Source organism: Felis catus, chromosome A2 (genome assembly GCF_018350175.1).
Source record: "Felis catus isolate Fca126 chromosome A2, F.catus_Fca126_mat1.0, whole genome shotgun sequence".
Taxonomy (NCBI): Eukaryota; Metazoa; Chordata; class Mammalia; order Carnivora; family Felidae; genus Felis; species Felis catus.
Window position 1 is genome coordinate 126,521,824 of NC_058369.1, and position 17,885 is coordinate 126,539,708.

At 48.2% G+C, this 17,885-nt stretch overlaps 1 protein-coding gene and 1 long non-coding RNA gene across 3 annotated transcripts in view; both read left to right on the forward strand.

The window, feature by feature from the left end:
* The window catches only part of LOC123383959, an 89,347-nt gene extending 85,609 nt beyond the window's left edge, over positions 1-3,738 (forward strand). Inside the window, exon 4 of one of the 2 annotated variants that reach the window (XR_006594409.1) lies at positions 2,356-3,738. This is a non-coding gene — a long non-coding RNA (uncharacterized LOC123383959). Of the gene's footprint in view, positions 1-874; positions 2,307-2,355 lie in introns of those variants that run through there. The other variant, XR_006594411.1, reaches the window with a different exon arrangement.
* A 3,733-nt stretch (positions 3,739-7,471) lies between these two features.
* EEPD1 (endonuclease/exonuclease/phosphatase family domain containing 1) overlaps positions 7,472-17,885 on the forward strand; it is a 112,250-nt gene continuing 101,836 nt past the window's right edge. The window contains exons 1-2 of the mRNA XM_003982948.4: positions 7,472-7,944; positions 8,401-9,468. Coding sequence (XP_003982997.1) covers positions 8,591-9,468 — 878 coding nt within the window. The 5' untranslated portion in view covers positions 7,472-7,944; positions 8,401-8,590. The remainder of the gene's footprint in view (positions 7,945-8,400; positions 9,469-17,885) is intronic.

Consider the following 17,885-nt stretch of genomic DNA (forward strand, 5'->3'; position numbering starts at 1 on the left):
ATTTTTTTTTTAATTTTTTTTCAACGTTTATTTATTTTTGGGACAGAGAGAGACAGAGCATGAACGGGGGAGGGGCAGAGAGAGAGGGAGACACAGAATCGGAAACAGGCTCCAGGCTCCGAGCCATCAGCCCAGAGCCTGACGCGGGGCTCGAACTCCCGGACCGCGAGATCGTGATCTGGCTGAAGTCGGACGCTTAACCGACTGCGCCACCCAGGCGCCCCCATTATGAGCTTTTTAAAAACCAAAATTTTTTATACTTTTCAAACCAGAAGTAAAGAAGACACTGAAGCATCCTACAGGTGTTAATTTCTAATAAGGCAAATGTCTATGGTTATAATCCACATAAACAAAAACTGTCGTTTGGTTTTTTTTTAATTTTATAATGGTAAAGTTTTTTGAGATAAAAAGTTAGAAAGCCATGGAGTATCCCTGGCTATGATGGGTCCATTTCTTGTCATGGCTTCATAAGGAGGCATTTTGATAGAATTCTAAGCACCTGTATCAATCCATGGCTGGGCCTAGAGTTTTGGTTCTTCTAGTCCTGAGGGATTTTCACCAAGTTAAGTATTTTTCTCTTCAGTTTTTTGTCTATTTTGCTTATTTTTTTTGAAAAATGTTTTCCTCTATTTTTTATCTTTCTTATTTTTTCTTTATTTCTTCATCTAAAAGTTTCTAATTAATTTTTTTGCATTTTCACCATTTATTTTCTTTTTCATGTTTTCTTATTTTTCTTAAATCTTTTATTTTTATTTTTCTTATTTTTATTTATTTTTGCCATTTTCTCGTTTTTTTCATTTATTTTTCTAACTTTTATTTTCAATTTTTCTAATTTTTAAACTCTTTTATTTTTTGAAGTTTTTCTTTCTTGTAGGAATGAGTACTGAGCAGAATGTACAATATTCTCTTCTATATGACAGTGGAGTATGAAAACCTCAAGAAGTTCTTCATCCTCAACCCAATCAAGGGGGGTACTTTAGAGGAAATCATGAAGGTTCTGTAGGTAAACATGGACCATGGAGAGGAACTAGTACCTTACATGGAGCCACTCCCTGACTCCAAGGATCCTGGGCAGACTGACTTGATGGTATCCCAGGGCTACACAATGGGAAGGGATCAAGGACTCATAGATGGGCCAGAAGTATGATGAAGTGATGGTAATCTATGTGCTTCTGGCCTATAAGAGATCTGAGCTGGAGGGCGACACCATCATCCTGAGCCCCATCCTTTGGCTGATCCCACCCACAGCTGCCCTTTAAACTCATCCTGCAAGGTATGGCATCGTGACTCTGCTAACCCAAAGCAGAGGAATTTCAATAAGCCTGCCACTTCCACCTTTAATTCCTACTCTGAGAATAGTCAGAAGAGCAGGACAGAAAATCAGTGGCTTGAGGAGAACCAGGAGTTAGGATGGAAAGCGAGCAGCTCAGGCAAAGCATCTGACAGTCCCCTACTTGGCCTAGAGAGGAGACCACCCCAGCACAGCCCCCAGCATGGACCTTTGGCCTCCCCTGAACCCATACACCAGCAGCAGTGATGATGTCCCGGATGCAACCAAATTCCCCCAGGGTATAGCCTCCAGGAAAGCCCCTCCATACTGGCAGCTTAGACAGTGGTCTGACAAACAGAATTTGCCTGACGGTGTGATCCCATCCTCTGCCTCTAGCAGCAGCCAAGGCCGGCAGGGGTCATTGGGAAGGATGAAGGTTCACTTTCATCCACACCTGTGTTTGAGGTCAGCCAGAAAGAACTGGCATGAAGCAGAAAGAGTGGAGAAGGAAACTTCAGGTGGCCAAAGCAGTGAGATAAACAAGGAAGCATGCTGGGAGGTCAGGCGTGCTCCCTGTACTTTACATGAAGCATGGAGATCACGAGCTCCTTGGAGCCCATCAAGTGTGGGAGATTGGCCAGGTGCTGAACACAAACAGCTGCACTAGGAACTGGACAAGATGTATATGATGCTGTGCGTGCGCGGCCCGCTGAGAGAGGACTTCGTGCACTGGGGGATAGAGAGTATGACCTGCCCAGCCTTCGCCCCCAGGACTCAGATAAGGGGCTGACACTTCCAAAGCCTTCAAAAGCAGTCTCCAAGATAATGCTGTACCTACAGGATGCCAGGGGCCACCTAGAGGACAAGATGAAAGGCCTCTTTGCCCCACCTGGGTGAACTTCAGAGACGGATGGGACTGTTGCTTTTGGAGCATTTCTCCTCTTCCCTGCTCTTCTCCATCTTGTCTTCCGTGTTCGTGGGGGAGGGGAAATAGAGCTGTAGAAATAAACTCAATTATAAAAATGCTAATTTATTCTGTTTAAATACGATAGTTTAACAAAACCATTTTCTTTTTATTGCTACAGATGTCATACAATACTCATCTACTGCTCTACAAGAGAAGGGCCCTGAAGGTTTCCAAATTCTCCTGTGACCCAACTGAAAAACAAAAACAAAAACAAAAAAAAAAACCTCAAACCACTTTCCTTGAGGGAAATCAAAGCCTGGTGAGGTCACCTGAACATGAACATGAACATGGGACAACTGTCAGTGAATTGTAAAGGGAACTACATTTGGAACTATGACATTGGTTTTTCTTGCTGGGAAAACAAGGCCTGAGGGTCACATCTATATGATAAATACTTCTGTGAGGCAACCTTTTCAGTAATTGTAAGCCTATAAGAATGACACTCTTTGGTAGTTCTGTAGGTTGGCTGGGCTCAGCTGGGTTGTTTTCTCTGCTCCTTGTGGTCTCTCCTGGGCTCACTCCTGTGGTTTCATCTAGCTAGTGGCTGGGCTAGGCTGGAAGGTCCTAGAAGGCCTCTCTCACCCATGTGAGGCCTCAGTGCTTATTGAGGGTGGGGATGCCCCCTGTCACAACAGGATAAGCCAGAACTTTCCGATAGCACGGCAGCTGGGTTCTAAGAGGAAACATTCCAGGGAGATCCAATGGGCAAATGCTTATCAAATCCTTGCTTGCCTCTAGTAAATGTCCCCTGGTCAAAGCAAATCACATGGCCAAGCAAATCACATGACAAGTGATCACACAGGGATGAGAGTACTAGGACATATGACTCACTGGGAGCCACCAATGTCACAGTCTACCACATACCGCTGTGTAACAGAGCAATAGACTCATTTAGAGAACCCAACAAAAATGCTTCTAGTGGCGAGATTCATGGCTGAGTGTCTACACACAGAAGAAGAAATTTGAAGACTGAGGGTATATCCATTGCCACTGTCTGTGGGGTCCATCTGGGGGCATGCTGGGCCATCAAACACCGTGACTCCCAGGGAGGCAGGGTCTGATTTAGAAAGTTCCCATATACTGTCAACGTCTCATGCTTCATCAGTTTGGGAACACACAGAAGCCTACTGTGGTAGAGAGTGACAAATCTGCTGTTGAGGTCATACCAGTATTCAGGACAACATCCAGTTTGGCCATTGCGTGAGTGTGGGTGCCAGGATAGCTGTCAGTGGTCTGACTGAACCCCTTGTTGACTAGGAAAATGGGGACTTCTCTGCAAGGGCTGAGGTTTTGTGGGTTGCGGTATCTTTCCTTATTCATCTTTCAGGTCTCATCTTCACCTCCCAAGGAAGTCCCCTACACTCAGTTATTTTTAATTTACAGCTGTATCCTCCTCCCCTTCCCTTTATTCTAACATGCTCTGTTCTTATCAATTTAATGTCTGCATTCCTGCTGGCCTCTCTGCTCTGGGAATAGAGAAATCGTGTATCTTCCTCATCAACATGTTTCTAGTGCCATGCATGTTGAAATTTTAAATTGAAAACTTCTCTCCCTTCTTCCCTTCTATCACCTCTCCCTTCCCCTGAAGCACCATTTCCCTCTGAAACTGCTGACTCAGAAGCAGGCCAGAGACCTCCCTCACTCTGTCTCTCTGGCCAAAGCCCCAGGTGAGATCTGTTGTAAGGAGCAGTGGCCACGGGACGTGGCACTCAGAGGGGATGATGTGACCCTTGCTCTTTGACATACTCAGGTAACACAGGTGTCAGCCAGGCCCTCACTTCCTGTCCTTCTGACAGGCAAATGACACTGGCTCAAACTTCCATTCTTTGTGGAGCAGGACCTCTCTCCCCACCAGCCAAGCTGCCAGTCTCAGTAGGGATTCTTGAAAGTCAGACATGTCACCGGGCCACTCAGGCTGTGAGTTTTGCTTGCAATGAATCCTGGATCTTTCATCTGGCAGCTTGCCACTGGCCCCTTCTCACTATCCCATATCTCTCCAGAGAGACTCAGCTTCTCTACCTTATGTCCCTGGTAGCACTCATTTGAGGCCATTACATTTCTTATTAAAGATTCTGGGTGTGGGGGCCCCTGGTTGGCTCAGTCAGTAGAGCGTATGACTCTTGACCTCAGGGTCATGAGTTCAAGCCCTATGTTGGGAGTAGAGCCTACTTAAAAAAAAAAAAAAAGATTCAGAGTATAAGTGTGGGGGTTACATCAGAGAATAGCACATTGGATAAAATAGACTGTCAGACATGATTAGTCTTTTTTTAAGTTTATTTATTTATTTATTTTGAGAGACAGCACACGCATGAGCAGGGGAGGGGCAGGGAGAGAGGGAGAGAGAGAGAAGGAATCCCAGGCAGGCTCTGTAGTGTGAGATCACGGCCTGAGCTGGATGCTTAACTGACTGAGCTACCCAGATGCCCTGAGACATTATTAGTCTTAAAGCCTTCAGGTGTCCCCTCTCCTGGGGCCCCATCTTTAACTGGGACTGTTCACTGGTCTTCTCTTCTATTGGCTCCAGACTCAACTCCTTCCTGGGTCCCTTTGTTCCCCTTCACCTCCCTCCTCGTCACCCTGGCTCACCTACTCCTTCTCCCAAAATAATCCCATCTTCTTCTTCCTCTTATTTTCCATCCTCTCCTCCTCTTCCTCCTCCTCTTTCTTCTTCTAATTCAAGCAGCATTTCTTTTTATCTTTTGAGGATTTTTTTCAGTTTTATCAAGGTGTAATTGAAGTACATTAAACATCACAAAAAGTGTGTGAGTCTCTGTTTTGACATACATACACCCATGAAACCATGACCTCTCAAACATTTCCATCATTCCAACGGTTTCCTTGTGCTCTTTGGCCAGTTTCATCCACTCCTCCATGCATCACAACCCCAAGCAACTGTTGAGCTGCTTTCTCGGTATATAGATTAACTTGTATTTTCTAGAGTTTAGTATAAATGGAATCAAGCATCATATTCTCTCACTTTTTTGCCAGGCTTCTTTCATTCGGTGTGATGATTTCAAGATTCTTCAATCTTGTGTGTATTAATAGTTTGTCTTTATGGCTGAGTAGTATTCCATTGTATGGATATGCCACTATTTGTTTATCCATTCACCTACTGGTGGATTTGGGTTGTTCATGATTTGGGGCTATAACAAACTCCTAGAACATTCACTACACATCTTTGGGTTTCATGCTCTCATTTCTCTTTGGTAAATACCTAAGTGGAGTGGTTTGGTGATCCGGTAGATGAGTGTTGAACTTTTTAGGAAACTGCCTAACTGATTTCCAAAGTGGTTACACTGCCTTGCATTCCCACCATCAGTATCTGAGAGTTTCAGTTGCTCCATACCTCACCAACATGTGGTGTGCCGGTCACTTTCAATTTAGTCATGTTATTGTGGTTTTGTTAGTTTGTTTCAACACCCAGGGGTTTAGCTACCTCTTGGCTTCATTTCTACTAAGGGGAAGCATATGCTTCGATTTACAGAGAATAAAACCAGGTTATGCCTCTTGTGCCAGTAAAGTTGGCAGTGCCCCTCTTACCCTCCCATGTGTCCTGGTTTGTATTATAAAATATGTAGTTTCTCTGCTTCTAATCCCACTGGCCGTGCCCCCAGGCTCTTCGAGGCATTCTGCTCAACAAAGACTTTTCCTTCCTCTACAAGGGATTTTCCTGCTTTTCTTGAACATGTTTTTCCTTATCACAACAGGATTTCAGGAGGAAAGGAATGGCATAATGTAGTTTAGTACTGGGGTTGGGGAGTAGGGTGGCAAGTGAAGGGGATAGAGGGAGGGAGTCAGATTAGGTCCTGATGACATCATTTGAGCTGGATGCAGCCATTCTTGACATAAGCTCTCTTCCTTAGTTTTAGCACCTAAGAACCTGGAAATCCCTCCCTCCCTTCTTTTCGTCTAAGCTAGTGTGACTGGGATTTCTGTCACTTGCAATTAAGTCCTGACCCGTATACACAGTAGGGGAATGTGCCTCAGAAAGGCAATAGCATTTTGCCAAGCCCTGGCTGCCTCTTACTTCACATCTGAAGTACTTTGTGCCTTCCCTGAAAGTTACTGTTTTTGCTGACCTAGCCCTGGGAAATTTAAAGCAGGAACATTGGTCACAATGGTTGGGACGAAACTTCAGAGCACACCAAATGCCCAGGGTCAAAGTATTCAAAACCATCACCACATGGTTTGTTTAATCAAATACTCTAGCTCCATGTATCTGCTGTACTTCAGCAGGTTCTTTAATCGTTAACTGAGTTGTCATTTAGTGGTTATGATCCAAGGACTGTTCTGAATTTTGGTAAGCAATCTTCATCTCCAAGCAGCATTTCCTGTCTCTTTAATGACTAGATTTAATACTTATAGAAACATATCGATATATACTCAGAGCGCTATACGTGCCAAAGAGCAACCCTATTAAGTGTTGTGTGCGAACATATCTCTGAATAATCGGTGGTGCGTGACCTCTCCTAGCAGCAGGAGTTACTAGCATTGTTTGAGGACATCTCTGTGATCGCAGCGCAAAGGCAATACTCCAGTGAAAGAAAAGAGGCCAGAAGTGGGGGGCAGAAGTAAAAAAGATCCCATTCAGTCCCCTCTGGGAACGTTCTCAGACTTGACCGCAGAGCTGAGCGAGACCCTTGACACGCAGGGGTGCCCCCCCCCCCCCCCACAACTTGGAGTGCCCGGACCTTAAGCCACGCCCCAAAGATGATCTAAACTCAGACTGGTGGCCTGGTAGTATTTGCGCCCATGGGCGCCTTCTCTTCTTTCGGGCTCCTCCTGCGGAAAAGCTCGGCAGGTCTCGCCTCGGTCAAGACCAAACACTCTCCACCTCACACATATAGCCTTAAGTCTTTGGTAGCATCTCCACTCAGGAGCTGCAGGCCCCAGGGCAGGCTCCTCAGGACCCGACACTGCAGCAGCGATATCGGCCCCGCCCATTCAGTCCCTAAATCCCGCCTCCGCGCCTCCGTGGCCCGCCCCCTTCCGCCATGGCCCCGCCCCTGCGCTCCTGCATTCCATCTCCACGCCCACGCGCTCGGGGCCCTCCCCCCGCGCAGCAGGGCCCCGCCTCTCAGATTTGCCGGCCCCGCACTCCACCCCCTCGCGTTCTGGCCCCGCCCCCGCGCCCATGGCCCCGCCCCCCGCACTCCAGGGCCCCGCCCCAACGCTCTCTGGTTCCGCTCTCCCGGGCTCTGGTCTGGCGCTCGGCCCCGCCTCCACGTTCCCTCTGGAGTCCCCGGAGGAGTTGCCGCGCGGGGGGAGGCGTGGCCGTGGTGCCGGCGGAGGCGCGGGCCGAGCCGCCAGGACTTTGGCTTTGACACGGACGGCGAACTGGAGCCGTGGCTTTGGTACTCGGCACCGACGCGGTCCTGGCGGATCCCGCGTCCGAGTCGGGCGCAGGACTTTTTGCTTCCATCAACGCAACTGCGGCGACGCCGCAAGTCCTGGTGCAGCCTCGGCGGCCGGATTTCACCGCCGCTGCCGCCTCCGCGCAGCCCTGCAGCTCTTGCTGGCTCTGGGAGAGCGACTCTTAAGAGTTTCTCCCGCAGAAAGAGCCGGGACGCGCGGCTCGAGGCGGCCCAGCCACTGACCCACACCTGCGCGGGCACCAGAACTGGAGGCAGGGGGCCCGCGCAGTCCTGGGTTGAGCTCAGGCTTCCGAGCCGCAGGTGGAAGGACGCCCCGGGGGAGCAGCGGAGAGGTGGGGCGCGGGGACTGGCGGCGGGTCTGGTGGGGGTCCCTAAACCCCTTCTTGGTGCCTATACTAGTGAGGACGGGATTCCCAAGTTGCAGGTGGTGCTGAATGTCCGGCGGCGGGGTGGGCGTGGGAGATACACCCTCTCTGCTGACTGAGCCCTGGTAGGGGCGACCTAAGGGGGGGATGGTGGTGAGAGGAGAGTAGAGGCAGGGATCAGAGGTGTGGGCTGATGAGGATAGGTCTCTTTCCAAGAGAAGAAGCTCATAGCCTTTTTGGACCCGAATGTGATAAAAACCAGAGGGAAATCCATACGGGCCAGCCTCGCTGTGTGTTCAGGGGTTCACGGACAGCCATTAGCCTGAGACTCCTGGTTAAGAACTCCTGCTCTAGGTAGGGAATGCTAATGCAAACTGATTAACTGATCCAATCGATTTGTGTGTTTATTAATTTGTTTTCCAGGTGGCCAAGTGAAAGGTACTTTTGGACACCCTGGGCATGGAGATTTAGTGTTTGTCTTTGGTAACCGTTTCATTCCCTGCATCGTGCACCTTCCCTCCTTCTGTGCCTGTAAGGTTTGTTGGGCTTCCTCCCTAGCCAGAGAGTTCTTCTGCGGTGGTGAGGCCTCCCTGGGCCACTGACCCTGGCCGGCATGGGGAGCACCCTGGGCTGCCACCGCTCCATACCGCGGGACCCCTCGGATCTATCCCATAGCCGCAAGTTCAGCGCGGCCTGCAACTTCAGCAACATCCTGGTGAATCAGGAGCGGCTCAACATCAACACGGCCACAGAGGAGGAGCTGATGACCCTGCCTGGTGTGACGCGTGCGGTGGCACGCAGCATCGTGGAGTACCGCGAGTACATTGGTGGCTTCAAAAAGGTGGAGGACCTGGCGCTGGTCAGCGGCGTGGGTGCCACCAAACTGGAGCAGGTCAAGTTTGAGATCTGCGTGAGCAGCAAGGGCAGCTCCGCGCAGCACTCTCCCAGTTCCCTGCGGCGGGACCTGCTGGCCGAGCAGCAGCCTCACCACCTCGCCACCACTGTGCCCCTCACCCCACGGGTCAACATCAACACGGCCACCCCTGCTCAGCTCATGAGCATACGAGGCCTCACGGAGAAGATGGCTGTGAACATCGTGGACTACCGCCGCGAGCATGGGCCCTTCCGCAGCGTTGAGGACCTGGTGAGGATGGGCGGTATCAACGCCGCCTTCCTCGACAGGATCCGGCACCAGGTGTTCGCGGAGCGGTCCAGGCCCCCCTCTACCCACACCAATGGGGGCCTGACCTTCACCGCCAAGCCTCACCCCAGCCCAACCTCGCTGAGCCTGCAGAGTGAGGACCTGGACCTCCCGCCAGGGGGGCCCACCCAGATTATCTCCACTCGTCCTTCCGTGGAGGCCTTTGGAGGCACAAGGGATGGGCGGCCGGTGCTGAGGCTGGCCACCTGGAACTTGCAGGGCTGCTCAGTGGAGAAGGCCAACAACCCCGGGGTGCGAGAAGTGGTGTGCATGACACTCCTGGAAAACAGGTGAGGACAGGAACCATGGAGGGGGTGGGGTGTGAAGACAGTTCTTGCGTGGCCTCATCCGTACACGCAAATGAGTGGACTTTTGGGGGATAGGGAGAGGGCAAGATTATTTAATCAGTGTTCTTGAGGCCTCAGCCAGCATTGTCACCTGCAGCTGAGCTCTCTCTCCTGCTCCAGAATTTTCTAAATACAGCTATCTGGGCTTGTGGCCCATGTCTTAAACCTGGCGTATCTGAGATCAATTCATAATTTTGGGGTAAGTGGAGATTGTGTTGGTGTTATTGTTCTGGAAAATGTTGTTGGACTTAGAGGACTTCATGGGGTTTACACCAGATCAGACACTCAGAACCTGGGAAGCGTTGCACAGTTTTGCATATGAGAAAGAGCTAGTTGGGATTTTTTAAAAAATGAGACACGAAGTCACTTTTGTTTCACCAAATATGCCTATTTGTGTGCACAAAATCAACTTAAAGGCCAGGTATTTGCAAACACATACACGCTATATATTCACCAAAATGCTGTGAATGAATCACTCCTCATTCTTTTTCCTTATTTAGCCTGAAGTTGGTGTTCAGGCCCACAACTGCAACCCCAAATGTATGTAACCTCTCCTGTCCCATAGCCAGGAAAGGTCAGGCTGACATGTGGGGACTGTTGGCCAGATTTTCCCATTTTGAACCACAGGAGAAGAGACTTGTAGGATGGGCTCTTATCGCAGCGTGTTTACATTATTCACAACACTGCTTTCTGCAGGAGCTTCCATTAACCCCCTGTAAAACAAAACAGTATTATTGTAGCACTAACTCCTGCTGTTAGTAAAACAGTGTGGTGTATAATGTAATCAGCTTGGGGAAGGAAAGAAATATCTTTAATGGTCTCTTCTTGGCCAGAAATCCTCTGGTCCTGGTGTTGAGGGATTACGCCCTGCCACCCACCAGACAGACATGTAGTGTGTCTGTGGCCACTAGCTACTTTCCTTTGCACTGGATTGTTGGTGAGCCTGACAGTTCAGTGGCAGCGGTTTAGTGACGCGAAGTGAGTTCTCAGCGGGCAATCACAGTGCATTGTGGCAGAGCATCAGGATAAATGAGTGAGGAGAAAACCAGGTCACACCGTTTCCCTGGCACTGTCCCCGTGGCACACTCTGATCACAGGACTGAGGGATCACGCACCAGGTCAGAGAACTGGACCGGGAGAGCTCCCCAGCACTCTGCCTGCGCTGCTGTGTCCTCTGTTTTGCACTGTAACTCACTCCTTTTGCAAAATCATCTTGTTCACAGGTGAGAACTGAACTTGATGCTGGGTGATATTTATCAGGAATGGCTTGATAGTTGTTTCTCTTCATCCATAGCAACTTGGGTGCATGTATGGGAAAGGGGAAGGGAGGGTAAAGGACGGATGGCTGTTTAATTCTTATCCTCAGTTTTCTTTTTTTTCTTTTTAAATTTTTTTTTTAACGTTTATTCATTTTTGAGACAGAGAGAGACAGAGCATGAACGGGGGAAGGTCAGAGAGCGAGGGAGACACAGAATCTGAAACAGGCTCCAGGCTCTGAGCTGTCAGCACAGAGCCTGACGCGGGGCTCGAACTCATGGACCGCGAGATCATGACCTGAGCCAAAGTCGGACGCCCAACCGACTGAGCCACCCAGGCGCCCCTCCTCAGTTTTCTTAAGGCTCAATTTGGGGGGATGAATCAAGATCTGAAATTGCCCAGGGGGAGTGACAGATCGGGCAGCTCGTGTCCATTTACTGTGACAGTGGTTTTTAAAGTGTGCTGTCTGGACCAGCATCAGCGTCAGCTACTGACTCAGAAACTCTGGGTTTCTGTGTGTTCACGCATCCTCCTGGTGGTTCCGATGCTCACTGAAGTTTGAGTCCCATTGTACTATGTGCTGGGTGATCAGCTGCCCCCTGGTTTAGTCTGTAAAGCACCACCTCCCCCTTACTGGCTTTTCTGACAAGGCCAGTGAATCCATGCAGAGCCTTCCAGGTATTATGTTTTCTTGGATTGTTCTGATCATCCCTATAGTTGTCCAACGTACGATGTTCTTTCTGGCCAGAGTTAAAGGGCTTATTCCGCTTTTAGAACAGGTGAATGTGAAGGCTAGAAAATGGGAGAGAGAGCAGGGGACAGCTGGCCTCAGAGAGGGCTCTGCTCTGCAGTGTGGACCTGGGTCAGCCAGGGAAAGCGCTAGCAAGTCGAATCCAGCATGGGGTTAGGGTTTGTCCTAGAAGGATGATGATTTGTTGAAGACATTTAATTGTTGTCCTCAAGTGAGAGTGCTAGAGCTTACCCAGACCTAGTAGGGTGTAGAAGTAGCCAGGGCGGTGACCTAGGTCCTCGTCACATATCTCACATTTGGCCCCTGTGTTGTCCTGTGTCTTGGTTTCTTTTGCGTGTTCACAATGTGTTCGGAGCGTTCTCGGCACTCGTACCACCTTATTAGCATCTGGTAAACATATAGTAATGGGCTTAGGGCTTGATCCCCCGTAGAGCTGGAGTGGATCCATTTGCCTGTGTGGCTGTCCTAGGGTACCAAAAGATGGCTGGCTGTTCCAGAGTGGCTCACATGTCCTCAGAACAGCAGTGCACATTCTCCAAGGGCTGTGTGTTCATCCTGATTCACAGAAATCTCTCACCATCCAATTGATGCCTTCATTAGCAAGAGGAAATACATTTAGTGTGGGCAAGAATGGATGCAGGAGATTTTCTAGGTGATTCTTATTTTCACACCTGTGTGTGTGTGTGTGTGTGTGTGTGTGTATGTATGTATATATGTGTATATATGTGTATATATATATACACATATATACATACATATATATAACACAAGTATTCTGGCTATGTCTTCTTAGTGTCTAACGCTTCCATATTCATTTCATTTCCCCATTAACCTTGGATGTAGGTAATGCTTGCTTTTAGCAACGATTCTCCATCTCTGTGTGAGGAAACTAAAACCAAAGAAGTTAAATGACTTGCCTCCATCCCATAGCTCATTAGTGACTCGGCTGGGACTAGGACCCAGACCTTCTGACTTCAGTCCCGTGCTCTTTGCAAGCGTGCTGTGTTTTGTAAGCAAGCCACGTTGATCCTACCTCTTGTTCAGGCATCCCGCCCTCTGCCCAGTCAGGGGCACTTGCTGATTTGTGTGCTAGTCACATTTAAGAAAATAAGTCCATTGTAAGGGCATTTAAAAAACCCATGGCTCCACCTTTTTCGGTGTAAAATTGGTGAAATTCCTTAACATTTCCAAGCCTCAGTTTTTCCATCTGTTAAATGTAGCTAATGAAAGAAAAAAAAAAAGAACTCTTGAAAAAACATAAGAAAAAATACTTCTTTTGCAAAGAGAATAACTAACTGGCTCTTCGTTTTCCTTTCTGTGGGTTTGCTTTAGCAGGTGTGTTTTCTTAGGCCAAAGGGTACCTGTGTGGGACGCTAAAGAGTTAGAGTCCCTTTTTGCCTTGAGATGCTACTGCTGGGTGGACAAGAATGTGTGAGTAATAAGAAACCGTGTTTTGCAGGAAACTGAGGTAGGACAGCCGAAAACTAGATAATCATCCAGTCACCAGTAGCCTTCAGGGACATCACCCTATGGCACAGAACAGATGGGTTTCATCAGATTCCTTTGCCAAATCTCAGTCTTGTTCAGTGTTTATGGAGCAAGGCAGAAAGAGGAATACTTCTGCTAAACATCCTTACAAAATCTGGTGGCAGCCCACATATGGAATGAAGATTAATTTTTAATTTTTGGTTTTTGCTGAGTAGTTGTCCTATTTTGAAAAGTCCCTTTGGTTTGTGAAAGTATAAGCCCTGGAGGCGCTGACTTTGGTAATCTCCAAAAAAAAATTAATTAATAAATAAAGAGATTTAATATCCCACTGCACACTGGGGCGCCTGGGTGGCTCATGTGTTTGAGTGTTTGACTTCAGCTCAGGTCATGATCTCACGGTCTGGGGGTTTGAGCCCCACGTCAGGCTCTGGGCTGACAGCTCAGAGCCTGGAGCCTGCTTTGGATTCTGAGTCTCCCTCTGTCTCTTTGCCCCTCCCCCACTTGTGCACACATGCATGCTCTCTCTCTGTCTCTCTCTCTCTCTGTCAAAGAAGAAATAAACATTAAGAAAATATCCCACTTGCACATTCTCCCCATGGCCTCTATCAGAAAAGAACATGTCAAAGTCTTCGGCCTTATAATGGTCTCAGTCTGTTTTCTTGCTACATGTCTGTCTGTAGTATCCAAGCACAAGGTGAATTAGTGCCTGGCAACATGTACTGATTGTGAGAAATGGGATTTTAGTTGATCTGACTTGATTAGTAAGATCAATATAGACACAAGCCATCTTGTCATTTGATTCATTCATTGAAAAATACGTATTGAGTAGCTGCTGTGTACATGCATATGCTAAATCCAGGAATCAGCCTGGCCTATTCTTTAACATAGTTAAGTAAATGTGAATCAGCTTGTGCGGCTCAGCCTCAGAATAGTCTGAGAAACCCAGATTTTGGGGGGAAAGTGACTGAATGTGATTGATTTCTGGTTATATTTTCCTGTATGAATAATGGGCTGATCCTGGGAGATTGAAGGGTGGGAAGATGCAGCCGGACATAACGTCTGGGGCAAAACGCCCAGCAGTCTTCTTGCAGTAGAAATTGGGAGAACTGTTTTGACTATGGAAACCGAGGCTCAGAGAGATTAAATAGTGTCTGTGTGGCCTTCAGAAATGTTGATTGGAGTTAGGATTTGAAGCCAGGCGTTTGTCTGATTTTCGAGTGGGGAGTGTGAGTGTCTCTTCCCAAACACCATGTCCTTTCACTGACCCCTGGCACACCTGCTTTTTCCTCTCCGTCTTGGGTCTTAGGCTGGCCAGGCATCAGGGCTTCACCTAGACTCCTAGGACCATGTCAAGCCTCCCGAGGCCTCTGCTCCCTTCCTGTTTTTGTTCCTCTGAAGGACAGGGCTTATGGCCAGAGGTAGAGCAATCCGGAGGGCGTCAGGGCCTCTCCACCCGGCCCCTCAACTCTGAGTCTGTGACCTTGGCTCAACTCCAAGGTAGAGTTCCGGTTTTGTGAGCCAACGGGCTCTGAGTGGTTTCCAGAGGGAAAGGTGGTCAGTAACAAGATTGCTGTGTATTAATAAGAGAAGATAGTGTGAATGAAGGGAAATCCTGGTGTGTGCACTGTGCAGACTTTATTTCACCAAAGGGGAAGATGTTAGTTTATCTTCCAAGAAAGATGGGCCCATTTGCGATCTGATTTTGGAGGCTTGATAGTATTGCTTCTCCCAAGGGATATTCATTCCTTTATTATCTGTTCATTCGGCAGATATTTTTTGAGCTCTTACAAGGGTACTGGGTTCTGTGTCCGACTCCTAATAACAAGACACGGTCCCTGCTCTCATGGAGCTTCCATGTAAGGTGGGGAAATAGACAAGTCAATGCATAATAGATAATTACAGATAGTGGTAAATGCTGAGGAGGATGGTGGCCTGTTGAAGAGAAGCCTGCTGAGGTGGATGGGGGTCAAGGAAGGCCTCAGCTAAAGCTGATGGATGAGAAGGAGGCATAGGAAAAGTTGGGCGAAAGGGTACTCCCCTAGAGGAACCAGCAAGTGCAAAGGCCCTGAGCATGCTTGCTCCAGACAGAAACCAGAGTTCTGGGAGCAGTGGGTGGCTGGGGGTGCAGGGGGAGGCAGGGCCAGATGGGTGGGGCCTCCAGGGCTCTTATTTTCCCAGGAGGAGGCCACAGAAGATTAGAAGCAGAGGTTGGCGACTTAACCTGTTACCAGCCTGTTCTAGCTGCTGGGGTTGGGGGAGGCACTTGGAGCAGGTCCTGGAAGGTGGGTAGTGGGTACAGATTGAGAAAGTTAGATTTCAGAAGAAAGGCTACAGAGGATAGTGAGTGGGAGAAGGGAGAGTGGGGTGGAGATGAGACCATCCTTTAGTGGCAAAGACTGGAAAGCCTTGCGTGTATTCAAGATGTTGTGGGGATTAACCATGTGGATCCCTAGAAAACAGGCTCAGAGGTGAGGAATCCCGGGCTAGCTCACACACCTCTATGTTGTGTTGACATGATGCAACTTGCTGGCCTCACCCCTCCCCTCTATTCTTGCCTCACTCTGGACAGGTACACAGTGCTCCTTCTGGACAAGGCAGGTCTCAGTCCATAGTGGATAGAGGAAGAGGTCTTGTCGTCTGTCCTCTGTTCAGACCAGGTGTCTAATGGGGCCACTTTCTTTTTACTATCAATTATACATGTAACAAGGGCATATTTGGCGGGTTTGGGGTAGCTATTTGTATTAAGAGACATTTAAATGAGTTTAATTCAATATTGATTGAGCACCTACTCCTTGTCTCTTCCCCAGTTGGGTTGGGGACACAGGGAGAGCCTACCCTGTCATCAAGCCTACCCTCACAGTCTTACAAGGGGATGCATTCACTGGCACTTACCAGGGTGCCACGTGCTAGAAGGGAGGAGGTGAAGCTTAATCACAGGGATCTGGTACTTGTCTGCTCAGCTCTGGAGGTATGTGAAGTCCCCAGTAGAGAGGAAAGATGAGGGGATAGAACCAAGGCAGGTGGTTGGGAGGGAGGGTGGTTGAGAGGAGGGTAGGATCTGAGGTGTAAGAGCGTCATGGCCCTCAGGGTGAAAGTCAGGACCCCCCCCGCCTCCCCCACAGTTCCTGACACTCAGGGGTCCAGGCTGGCTCACTGCTCAGGCTTATAATCTGAAATATTCAGGCGGGGAGCACAGCAGGTTTCCATGAACGGTGCCTCACAGCAGAGAATCGTATTGAGGTATGTGTTATTTGCAGAGTGTTATTTTTATCTCAAAATTCCCCTACTTTACAAAAAGATTTTATCTCAGAATTCCTTAATAACGGTCTCTGCCAATAACAAAATGATGCGTTTCATTCAAATTTGATGTGCTCATCCCAGACACCCGGTCTGAGTGCAGGGATGAACAGTTGAGTGGAAATTTCACACCAGTGACTGCCAGCATCGAAACATCCCACAGACGCCACAAAGATGCCCTGCTCTGCTTTCAGGCACGTGGTCCTCAACAAATACTTAGGAGGCTCGGAAGCTCCCTGACTGTTGCCTGTGACTGTACATAGGTGTGGTCTGGACAACAGCTCTTATTGTAATATTTGGATTGACAGCTGTCAAACAGCCGGATAGGAACCCTGGGGAGGTATGCTCAGAGTAAACGTTTCATTTTAAAGACAAGGCTTGAATTCTTCCACCAAACTCCTGGGTAGAGAAACCCTGGGTTTTCTTTACTGAGCACAGATCCCTGCCTGTGTTGCTTTGTCATTTGTTTCCAGCAGCCCTGTTTCCTGGGAATTCTATTTTGGCTCAGCCATTACCTGATTAAGCTGTTAAGTTGGGCCTTCAATGGTTTTATATAGAGGCCACCATAAACTCCCGAAACATAGTGGTTCAGCCAAGAGAATATTGTTGCTGCATTGAAGGCTGTGTGCATTTTGAGTGTGGTTTTATCACATTCCAGGGATCTGAACCCTGTTTGCTCACCCAGAAGTCAGTGAGTGAAATCTGTACTTTATCTTTCTCAGCCTGTGCTAAAAAACACAGTGCCTTTTCAAAAAAAATTTTTTATGTTTATTTATTTTTGAGAGAGAGAGCAAGTGAGCACGGAGAGGGGCAGAGAGATAGGGACACACGGAATCCGAAGCAGGCTTCAAGCTCTGAGCTCCAATGCAGGGCTCGAACTCGTGCACTGCAAAATCGTGACCTGAGTCGAAGTGGGACACTTAACTGACTGAGCCACCCAGGCGCCCCCACGGTGTCTTTTAAAGCAGGAGATCTCATCGGATGGATTGTTGTGGGCTGTTTTGTTTTGTTTTGTTTTTGGACTGTTGTTTTTAAAAATACTGATCCAATACTCTGTTAAAAAAATACAACTTCAGAATATATTTTCACTAAGCAAATCTAGTCTGACTTAAAATTTTTTGCAGTATTCTTTTAATTAAGTGGCGAAAAAGTAAGCATTTTAGTGGCCTTGAAGTACCATGAGTGGCATTAGGCCGTGGACTCTTCTGCCAGTAGACCCAGGGCGCTGACCTTCTGTGCTTGGCGGGCAGCCTCTGCAATGTCAGGTCACTGTGTCACGTTACCGGTCAGTTCTTTGCAAAGTGGTTCCCCGTTGTTTTTAATTTGAAGACTCGTTGTTTTTTGTTTTTAAAAAACAGCAAAATACTGCATGTCCCTCCTATCACCCAGTGACGGCTGTACTTAGTGTCCATGTGGTAGTGGTCATTGTACCAAGAACAGAAACAATGATAACTAACGCTGACGACTCCTGGGACTGAGGTCACAAATGGGTATCATCACTACCCCACAGATATAGAGAGGTGATTCAGAGAAGCTGAGTGATTTTTTCCAGGATCGTACAGCTTTT